General features: G+C 42.7%; 1 protein-coding gene across 1 annotated transcript; it reads left to right on the top strand.

Moving 5' to 3' along the window:
• Positions 1 to 245: 245 nt before the first annotated feature.
• On the top strand, positions 246 to 8,765 carry LOC121577928 (protein SEC13 homolog). Its single transcript, XM_041891912.2, has 9 exons — positions 246 to 420; positions 825 to 869; positions 1,091 to 1,206; positions 1,424 to 1,575; positions 1,922 to 2,055; positions 2,386 to 2,519; positions 4,531 to 4,651; positions 7,614 to 7,760; positions 8,011 to 8,765. Exons 1-9 carry the CDS (start codon positions 418 to 420, stop codon positions 8,119 to 8,121), a joined length of 963 nt encoding a protein of 320 aa, XP_041747846.1. The 5' UTR covers positions 246 to 417; the 3' UTR covers positions 8,122 to 8,765.
• Positions 8,766 to 11,129: the final 2,364 nt, after the last annotated feature.

Here is an 11,129-nt window from a genome sequence, read left to right as displayed (position 1 = left end):
AGTGGAGCAGAAGTTTTAGCTGGAGAAAATGGCTAGAGAGGGTGGCAATAGTGACAAACTAACTTAGGCCAAGAACAAACTGGGAAACATTACACTTGCAGGGTGCTTTAGAAATATGCACCACTGTGTTATGAGTAAAATTTATTTGCCATTTCTACTGCCACCAGGTGGAACTAATGCTCAACGTATAGGAACTTTTATTTCGCGGGACTATTTGTAAGCGCAATGCTTGTTTCAACCGGAACCTTGGCGCACGCACACGGAAGTTGTTTTTTCAGTGATTGTAAAGTTGTTGCCACGTCGGTTCAGAAAAACGTTCTTGATACATCGTAAAACCGAGATACATTGATAATAGACTACACGTCTGGCAGTGCATTTCTCTGTTTAGGGACAAACTCATTACGATAATCTTCAATCATGGCGAGTAACGTAATTTCTGGTATTTCTGACTGCAGTTGTTAGCTAATTAGCCGGTTAGCAAGGTAACTGTTAACGTTAGATAGCTAACGTTAGCTTGTCAAGTTGCTAAGCTCCACAAGTGTATTTTTTATAAAGTTAAACTTATTGTTTACTACTAAATAGACCGTTAAGTATACGGTAATATATGTTACAATATCTTGTAATGCTGTTTTATGCAGTAACGGTATCTCTGCGATTAGTTCACCAAGCTTCTATCTAGCTAGTTGAGTAGCTAACTAACGTTGATAGCTAGTTTGTGTAACTAGCAAAGTTAGATTTAGCTAACTAACGGAACGTTATTATTTTAGACTGGCGTTCTTTCAAATAATCTCTCACTTCTTGTGTTTGTGTTTCATTAAATATAGGTTTCTGTCATCAACACGGTGGACACCTCCCACGAGGACATGATCGTAAGTAACGTTAAAGTTTTGTTATGTGATAGCTACTAGCTAACGTATGTTATAATTCAACCAGCTGTAGCAAACTGAATGTACTTTATTTATCCCCGATCTAATCTAATCTTAGTGGCTAACTCACTCTACTTTGACTAATCTAACATAATAATTGCAACCTTTGACCTCTTCTTATGACATGCTCTGTTGTGTCATATGATGTCCTGTTGCGTCTTCAGCATGATGCCCAGATGGATTACTATGGCACCAGACTGGCCACCTGCTCTTCTGACAGGTCTGTCAAGATCTTCGATGTTAAAAACGGAGGACAAATCCTAGTGGCGGACCTGAGAGGGTAAGACGTGACTCTGCTTGATTAGGGGTCGACTCAGCGAAAGGAAATTGCCACGAGCAGCACCGCAGATATTGCAATGAGCGAGATGCAATACTTATTTTCCAGCACACACAGAGTGAACTGTCATGTCCCTGTTTCATCTCCTCTCTCCATTACCTGTGAAGTGCTGTATCCAGATACTAATTCTACTGTCTGCCTCTATCTCCCCTCTCTGCAGCCATGAGGGTCCTGTGTGGCAGGTGGCCTGGGCTCACCCCATGTATGGCAACATCCTGGCCTCATGTTCCTATGACAGGAAGGTGATCATATGGAAGGAAGAGAACGGAACCTGGGACAAGATGTACGAGTACACTGGACACGACTCTTCAGGTAAGAACATTCCCGGTAAATAACTCACAAATGTATTCAATTCATATTTTACGTAATTTAGCAGACGCTCTTATCCAGAGCGACTTACAGTACATTGAGTGCATACATTTTTGTATATGGTTAGAATATTTTCAATGATCTTATTGAAAATATTCAAACCGAGTTCTTCAATCCTTGTGGGTGCTTGGGACCCACAGGGTATGCAATGTGTTGTTCAATTTCACTTTCGATCAAACCCTATTCAAGACCAGGGATGAAAAACACTGCCATTAAGCATTGTCAGAAGCTCTCTGTGTTTTTAGTGTATATTAATGAGTACTTCCTGTCTTCCTTCTTGTGTTTCCAGTGAATTCAGTGTGCTGGGGTCCCTATGACTTTGGTCTGATCCTGGCCTGTGGCAGCTCAGACGGAGCCATCTCATTGGTCACCTGCTCTGGGGATCAACAGTGGGACATTAAGAAGATCAGCAATGCACACACAGTGAGTAACCTCCTGAGTGGCGCAGTGGTCTAAGGCACTGCATCGCAGTGCTAGCTGTGCCACTAGAGATCCTGGTTCGAATCTGTCGTAGCCGGCCGCGACCGGGAGACCCATGGGGCGGCGCACAATTGGCCCAGCGTCGTCCAGGGTAGACACTAAGTATTTTCTCTAGGGCTGGGTTAATATGAATAAACCTAAAGTGTAAAATGTCAGTTGTGACTGTCCTGCTGGTTATCATAGTCCTAATTGAGTTCATATGACATTCATTTCCTTGGTCTGGACATGTCAGTATGTGACTGTGTGTTGTAACCCCCTCCTCTGTCCTGTTAGATCGGCTGTAACGCAGTGAGCTGGGCTCCAGCAGTGGTGCCGGGTAGTCTGATAGACCAGCCGTCGGGTCAGAAACCCAACTACATCAAGAGGTTTGTCTCGGGAGGCTGCGACAACCTGGTCAAGCTCTGGAAGTAAGTAGCGGATGATTGGAGGGTGTCTTATCTTCTCTGTTATTGAAATGCTTCTGTTTTATTTACAACACAGCTACAGTCCCTTCAGAAAGTATTCATACCCATTGACTTATTCCATATTTTGTTGTTACAGTCTGAATTCAAATCAAATTGTATTGGTCACATGCGCCGAATACAACAGGTGCAGACATTACAGTGAAATGCTTACTTACAGCCCTTAACCAACAGTGCATTTATTTTTAACAAAAAAAGTAAAAATAAAACAACAACAACAAAAAGTGTTGAGAAAAAAAAGAGCAGAAGTCAAATAAAATAACAGTAGGGAGGCTATATATATATATACAGGGGGGTACCGGTGCAGAGTCAATGTGCGGGGGCACCGGCTAGTTGAGGTAGTTGAGGTAATATGTACATGTGGGTAGAGTTAAAGTTAAAAAAAAATTCCGCCCATCTACATACATACTCCATAATGACAAAGTGAAAACATGTATTTAGAATGTTTAGCAAATGTATAGAAAATAAAATACAGAAATATCTCTTTTACATAAGTATTCAAACCCCTGAGTCAATACTTTGTAGTAGCTCCTTTGGCAGCGATTACAGCTTTGAGTCGTCTTGCGTATGTCTGTATCAGCTTTGTTAAGTTAGATGGGGAGCGGCGGCAGTAAACGGCGATCTTCAAGTCTTTCCACAGATTTTCAATGGGATTCAAGTCTGGGTTTTGGCTGGGCCACTCAAGGACTTTCACATTCTTGTTCTGAAGCCATTACAGTGTTCCTTTGGCTGTGTGCTTGGGGTCATTGTCCTGTTGGAACGTAAATCACCCGTCTAAGGATGTTTGCGCTCGGAAGCAGGTACTCATCAAGGATTTGTCTGTATTTGTCTCCATTCATTGTTCCCTCTATCCTTACCAGTCTCCCAGTCCCTGCAGCTGAAAAGCATCCCCATAGCATGATGCTGCCACCACCATGCTTCAATGTAGGGATGTTGTTAGATGGGTGATGAGCTGTGCCTGGTTTTCTCCAGATATAGCTCTTTGCATTCAGGCCAAAGAGTTTAAAAAAATTATCATCAGACTACAGAATATTTTGCCTTATGCTCTCTTTCACGTGCCTTTTTGCAAACTCCAGGCGTGCTGTCATATGTGCCTTTTTCTCAGGATTGGCTTCCGCATGGCCACTCTCCCATAGATTGGTGAAGTGCTGTAGAGACTGTTGTCCTTCTGGCAGGTTCTCCCATTCCAGCCAAGGTTCTTGGTCACGTCTTTCCTGCTCAGTTTGGTCGGATGGCCAGCTCTAGGCACAGTCTGGGGTAGTTCCGTATTTTCCCCAATGATGGAGACCACTGTGCTCTTGGAAACTTTCTACACGCTCAGATTGTTTTATACCCTTCCCCAGATATATGCCTCATCACAATTCTATCTCGGAGATCTACGGACAGTTCCTTGGACTTCATGGTATAGTTTCTGCTCTGACATGCACTGTCAACTGTGGGACCTTATATAGACAGGTGTGTTTCTTTCTAAATTATGTCCAAACAATTTAATTGGCCACAGGTGGACTCCAATCAAGTTGTAGTGACGTCTCAAGGATGATCAAAGGAAATTGGATGCACCTGAGCTCAATTTGGAATGTCATAGCAAAGGGGTGTGAATACTTATGTAAATTAGATTTCAGTATTTCATTTTCAATAAATGTGCAAACATTTCTAAAAACATGTTTTCACTTTGTCATTATGGGGTATTTTGTGTAGATGGGAGAGAACTCAAAATTTGAAATAAGTCAAGGGGTATGAATACATTCTGAAGGCACTGTATAGTTCCATGAAATCACTCAAATCTTTACAATTTACTTACTTGCATTAACATCAATTATCTTGTAATAACAACTTGATGATATAGTTATAACTGCGTGAACAACTTTATGTAAGGTGTTACCAAATAGGTTCCTATGGCAAGTGAGGAGTTTGAATAAAATGGTTGACAGACAGGTTTGTGTGTCTTCTTTCTTAGAGAGGAGGATGGCCAATGGAAGGAGGACCAGAAGCTGGAGGCTCACAGTGATTGGGTCAGAGATGTAGGCTGGGCTCCCTCCATAGGACTACCCACCAGCACCATCGCCAGCTGCTCTCAGGTAACCTACCGTCAGTAACGTTGTATGGCTGGTACAGATGTAGGATCTTTATTTGATCACCCTGTTGCAGGATAACTTTCCTGTAGTGTATTTGAGGTTTAAAAAGGCTTCTGAGGTTTGTAATTTCCACTTTGACATTTCAGACTTCATTTTCCCTTACTAAAAATGTATCAGCCCATGAATTATAATCCACATAATAATTCACATTTTCTGTTGCTGCAGGATTATCTTCCTGCTTTAGCAAACTGGCTCAAATTAAGATGAGATTTTATTAGAATCCCAATTAGCTGTTGAACAAGCAGCAGCACGGTCGTTCCACTAAAATTATATTTTAAGTAGAAATTATGCACCAATATTGCATTTTAAAAGCCTGATATATTAAATGAAGTGCACTTTAATATAGACCACACTGAGAATTCAATAAATCCATTTTTTAAATATGAATAAAGGCTTGTTAAAATGCTAAACTTCTGCATTTTGACATGTCCCTCCGTCAACCCTGTGTCACTTCTAGGAAGATTTTAACCCACTTAATCCAAAAACGTCTCAAAGTTTCACCATCATTGTAAAGGCCTAGTTATTTTGCTGCTTTGACAGTTATTTCTGACGATGATTATTTATATTCATGTGATTAGCCTTTATGTGTGTCCCTCATTCTAATGCCAACCTTGTTAAAATGGTTACCCCTTTAAAACAATGGACCATTCCATTGTTTGGTTAACCCAAACAATTTACCCCTTTTAAAACATTGGACCAGTCCACCAAATTAAATGATTTACAGCATTGTTTGGGTCCTCTGAACAGCGGTGGAAAAGGAAGTAAGTCTTCTCTCTCTTTTTGGTCTATTTATAATTGTTTTATCAGTTAATATTAGGAAAACTTGAATTTGATTTAACTATCGTTATGTGTGGAACATATGTATAATTCCTAATTTAATGAACACCGTGTGGTCCCATGCTCTGCACCACATGAGGAGTAATGGCTGATCTTCACCTAAAAACTCAACCCTGTTATCGTCAACCCTGTTAGAGGCCCAACTAACTTTATCAGTTTGATATTACGTTTATTTGTACAAGGGATACTTGATCAATGAGAAAATGTTGGGTTTATCTCAAACATGTTTTTATTTAATACTTAGTAAACCGTTACATTCGGAAAGTATTCAGTCCCCTTGCCTTTTTCCACATTTTGTTACTTTACAGCCTTATTCTAATATTGATAAAAAATATGTTTTTCTCATCAATCAACACGCAATACCCCACCTGTCTATATAAAGGTCCCACAGTTGACAGTGCATGTCAGAGCAAAAACCAAGCCGTGAGATCGAAGGAATTGTCCATAGAGCTCCGAGACAGGATTGTGTCGAGGCACAGATTTGGGGAAGGTTCCCAAAAAATCTCTGCAGCATTGAAGGTTCCCAAGTACACAGTGGCCTCCGTCATTCTTAAATGGAAGAAGTTTAGAACCAACAAGACTCATCCTAGAGCTGGTCGCCCGGCCAAACTGAGCAATCGAGAGAGAAGGGCCTTTGTCAGGGAGGTGACCAAGAACCCGATGGTCACTCTGACAGAGCTCCAGAGTTCCTCTGTGGAGATGGGAGAACCTTCCAGAAGGACAACGATCTCTGCAGCACTCCACCAATCAGGCCTTTATGGTAGAGTGGCCAGACGGAAGCCACTCCTCAGTAAAAGGCACATGACAGCCCGCTTGGAGTTTCCCAAAAGGCACCTAAAGGACTCTCAGAACATGAGAAACAAGATTCTCTGGTCTGATGAAACCAAGATTGAACTCTTTGGCCTGAATGCCAAGCGTCACGTCTGGAAGAAACCCGGCACCATCCCTACGGTGAAGCATGGTGGTGGTGGCAGCATCATGCTGTGGGGATGTTTTTCAGCGGCAGGGACTGGGAGACTAGTCAGGATTGAGGGAAAGATGAACAGAGCAAAGTACAGTGATCCTTGATGAAAACCTGCTTCCAACAGGACCCTAAGCACACAGCCAAGACAATGCAGGAGTGGCTTCGGGACAAGTCTCTGAATGTCCTTGAGTGGCCCAGCCAGAGCCCGGACTTCAACCCGATTTTAAAATCTCTGGAGAGCAGCGACGCTCCCGATCCAACCCGACAGAACTTGAGAGGATCTGCAGAGAAGAATGGGAGAAACTCCCCAAATACAGGTGTGCCAAGCCTGTAGCGTCATACCCAAAAACACTTGAGGCTGTAATCGCTGCCAAAGGTGCTTCAACAAAGTACTGAGTAAAGGGTCTGAATACTTATGTAAATGTGATATTTCAGTTTTTTGTATTTTATATGTTTTTGCTTTGTCATGATGGGGTATTGTGTGTAGATTGAGCTGTTTTTTGGGGGGGGGAAAGTAAAGGGGTCTGACTACTTGTACATAAGTGTCTGTAACAGAGTTGGCAGACGGTGTGGTACAATGCAGATCAAAGTTCATAGGACTTTAATGGCTGAGATGGGAAAATGTGTTTTCCGTAGGCTAAACATATCCTCCATATAATTTTAATGTTGAAAGAAGAGGTATTTGAAAGTTAATTTCTTAAAAGTTTGCCTGTCCAAACGGCACCTATTCGTGGAATGACCCCAGCTATTGTTCCTGGGGTCCACAAGATCCTACAGTGTTTGTGATTTTGGCTCATTTCATATAACCAGCAAACTGCTCAGGGTCAATTCCAGTTTGATTGAATTATTGCAATTCTAACAAAAAGTGTCCGTTTATTTAACATTGGGATGTTTCCATTCTCATTGAAAGTAAAAGGCACTCCTGAATTGAAATGGAACTGAACACACAACCCTGTTATATCATCTTTTAAAATGTGTTGGGACCTTGTGAACTGCACAAAAAAAAACAATTTGTTGTGGTCTGATCTGCCAGTGAGTGTCTGACCTTTTATCTCGGAACAAAAACACCTAACAAAAACTCTCTCTTGCGGTCTGTGTGTGCAGGACGGCAGGGTATTCATCTGGACGTGTGACGACCCTTCAGGCAACACGTGGACGGCTAAACTCCTCCACAAGTTCAACGACGTGGTGTGGCATGTCAGCTGGTCCATCACTGGAAACATCCTGGCTGTGTCTGGGGGGGATAACAAGGTCAGTACACACACACACACACGGTCAGTGGTGAAGTGTTTACTCTTTTACCAGGCAGCTGAATAAACTTGATCCCCAGCAATGTATCATTTATGCCACTTAGCAGATACTTCATCCAAAGCGTCTAAAAGTACAGTGAGTTTATACACGTACATCCCATCATCAGTGCTGTCACAAATGATCCCCTTGGTTACCTGTCATTCTCGTCCAGTGTTGTTTTCTGATGTATATTGTTGTCGGCTGTCTCCAGGTGACGTTGTGGAAGGAGTCGGCAGACGGCCAGTGGGCCTGTATCAGCGACGTCAACAAAGGCCAGGGAGCCGTATCGTCCATCGCAGACGGAGCGAAGAACGAGCAGTGATCCAGGCACAGAAGGACATTCCACTCCTCTTCCTACCCCCACAGAGAATGAATGGGCTACTACTCGAGACACTACTACCACCTAGCCTGTTAAGCTCAGGAGTGGCCCCTCTCTCTCTCTCTCTTTCTCTAACAGACTTTAAGACCATATTTTATGAGGACATTTCCCTACAGACCGATTTGAGGTGACATCGTTCAGTTTACGATGATCCAGCTTTAATGTCTATTCTCTTAAGGAGAAGTCTGTCTTTTGATCCAATGATTTTTGTCTCAGTAAAACACCGGGGCTGTGTCTGAAATGGTACCCTATGCCCTATATAGTGCACTACTTTTGGCCCTGTTTAGGGAATAGGGTGCCATTTCAGACGTAGTCCACGCTTGCATGTCATTAACTCCCCTTTCCACAGCTCCTGAACTTCAAGGTGTTAATAAATGAACAATAATGAAGTGTTATTTTTAATAGTTTGTCTAATGAGACGTGTTTAATGCATATGCAAATGGCTGGCGAAATTATATTAAATGGTTACCATTGAGGGAAAATGCCTTATTTAAAACCTGTTCAAACCTGCTCAGAACATTCATAGATTACATACTTGTTTGTAAAAAATAACGTTCTGTCAAATATTAAACTGTTTTTGTGCAAGATTTTCTTCCAATTGATTGTTAGAAACAAGAATGTTATGTTTTCATATTTCAAATAATTAAAAAGAACTTCAAGGAAAAGCTGTTTCCAAAAGCTAAACTATTTTTTTCTATGATTGATCAGTCAGGGAGGGCCTGTTTGGTGATGTGACTGCCCCAGCTGCCCCAGATCTGACACCAATAATCAACGAATCATTGTCTCCAGTTTAGAATAAGATTTGTTGTTTAATCAGGTGTGTTATCTAGGGCTGGGGAAAACGTGACACCAATCAGGCCCGAGGACTGGAGTTTCCCAACCCTACATCAGATGGTCAGACAAGGCCAGCAACATCGACCTATGGGAGCACACCGGCCAGGATCCTGTTAAGGAGGAGGAGATGGGGATGGATCGACCACCCCCTGAAAGCCCCCCCCGCAACATCGCCAGGCAATCCTGGAACCCACAAGGTAAACCAAAAAGAGGTGTGCCCACGAAACACCTGGAGGCGGAGCTCCAAGCAGCAGAATCAGACACTGGCATTGGGTGTAACGAGATTTGAGAAGAGAGTGCTAGGGAGGGAACTTGTTGATGGCCTATGCTCTCTGGGGAGTGCAGAGCCTGTAAGTAGATATGACCATATTAAAGGCAACACTTTATTGAAGGGTACCTAGTAGGCACGCAGCGATTGGTTGATGACCAAAAGTGCATGTGGCCATGTGAGTGAAAGGTGCACAGTGATTCGCAGCCGGGAGAATGGAATCATTATGTACTACCTACATAATGATTTTATAACTGATTCATAACACATTCATAAGCATAACTCACTTTCATTCCTACAGATCTATGTTTTTCGGCTTCCCACACCGGTACTATGTGTTAGTGTACAATAGTGTTTCTCAATGTGGGGCACTAGTACCCCTGAGGCCACCTGCAGATGGACTATCCACAGGGGGTAGGCTACTCTGGAAGACTCAGAAGAACATGATCATTTTGTTTTACTTTCCCCAGGACCTTACATTGAGTCATGTCTCTGACACACTAAATCATCTTCAACATCACCATTATCATCACCATTATCGTCCTGTTCTCTGAGAGAAAAGTGATGGAAGTGCTACTGAAGTCATCTTTGAAGCTATGAAGGCCTATACGTGTGTGTGTGTCTATGTCTGTGTGTGTGTAAGAGCGCGTGTCTCACTGTGTTTGTGTGTGTGTGTGTGTGTGTGTGTGGATTCTGCCTCCACGCACTGCTGATGCCAATGAGATGTCATTGTCAACCGGAATAGCCTACCGGCGGCGGCTCTGTTCCCGAGTGTTCCCGTTCCGAGGCATGCAGGCAGCAGGGCGAATCATACACTTTGCCAAACACATGACCGAGAGAGCGTAACCTTTTGAGTCATGCTTTCAGTCTCTCTGCTTCCCAAGCGGTGTGTGTTTGTGCAACGAATAACGGACTACCTCCCATAAAATCTGCCAACGTCAAACAGTAGATTATCTTTTTTTTTTTTCGTTTTCTAACACTTTCCGGGACTCACTCGCACCTGCTTCTTCACTGAAGTGGCGCAGAGGGAATTAATAGCGCGCTCATTGCATCGCTCGCTGCAGTCAATAGGCTAAACAGAAGAGAAGTAGCAGTTTATGACCATTCTCCGTCAACATCGTTTGTTTGCCTTACTACAAAATAATTTAACCCTTTTCACAGACCGCTTTCATCTTTACCGACATGCCCGGTTGGAGAAGAAGCCTGACTTTATGTCTGCAGAGAATGCATGAAGGTAAGACAAAGGTTTTATTATCTAAAGAAAAGGGTCTGTTCCACTTGTGATGATGTTCAGTATCGTGAGTGTGACATTTCCTTGATCCTCTCATCCTAGATATTACGCACAATATCTAAACGGAATCGGGGGCTGTGTTGTTTGATGTTGTATCTGGTTGACATAAAGCTTGACATAAAGCGTCACTTCTCAGTTTCTTGACACAGAGCTGCGCACTGCTGTAAGCACGTGCCATTTTCGATTTTGTTCAGCGCTACTCTTGCTACGGTTGTTTGTCACAGGCCGTTGCCTGGACCATATTTACTGATTTTAAGATGTTTATTGATTATGACAGGTTCTGTAGCCTAGCATTGGGGTCCACAGATTGTGTAGTTCTGCAGTCAACTGGTTCTGGGTCAGGTTTGTGTGGTGTGTGTGTCCATTTGACTTTGCAGAATAAATGACTCTGTTAGGATGTGGAACTTGTCATTATCCACAGCCTGGTCTCAGACTAGATAATCATATGGATTTTTCGTATAGAATAATACGAAATGCTCTGAGACCAGGTTGTTATGCATGGTCACGGAGACTAAATTGATTTTGGTCCACAACTTTCATTTGAGATATGTGTGTGAG

Source organism: Coregonus clupeaformis, chromosome 12, assembly GCF_020615455.1.
Source record: "Coregonus clupeaformis isolate EN_2021a chromosome 12, ASM2061545v1, whole genome shotgun sequence".
Lineage (NCBI taxonomy): Eukaryota > Metazoa > Chordata > Actinopteri > Salmoniformes > Salmonidae > Coregonus > Coregonus clupeaformis.
This window is presented reverse-complemented; position numbering and strand designations above follow the sequence as displayed.

Coding starts and splice junctions, on each gene's coding strand:
- LOC121577928 (XM_041891912.2), top strand. Junction 2,056..2,385: donor AGATCAGCAATGCACACACA/GTGAGTAACCTC, acceptor CTGTCCTGTTAG/ATCGGCTGTAACGCAGTGAG. Junction 4,652..7,613: donor CCATCGCCAGCTGCTCTCAG/GTAACCTACCGT, acceptor CTGTGTGTGCAG/GACGGCAGGGTATTCATCTG.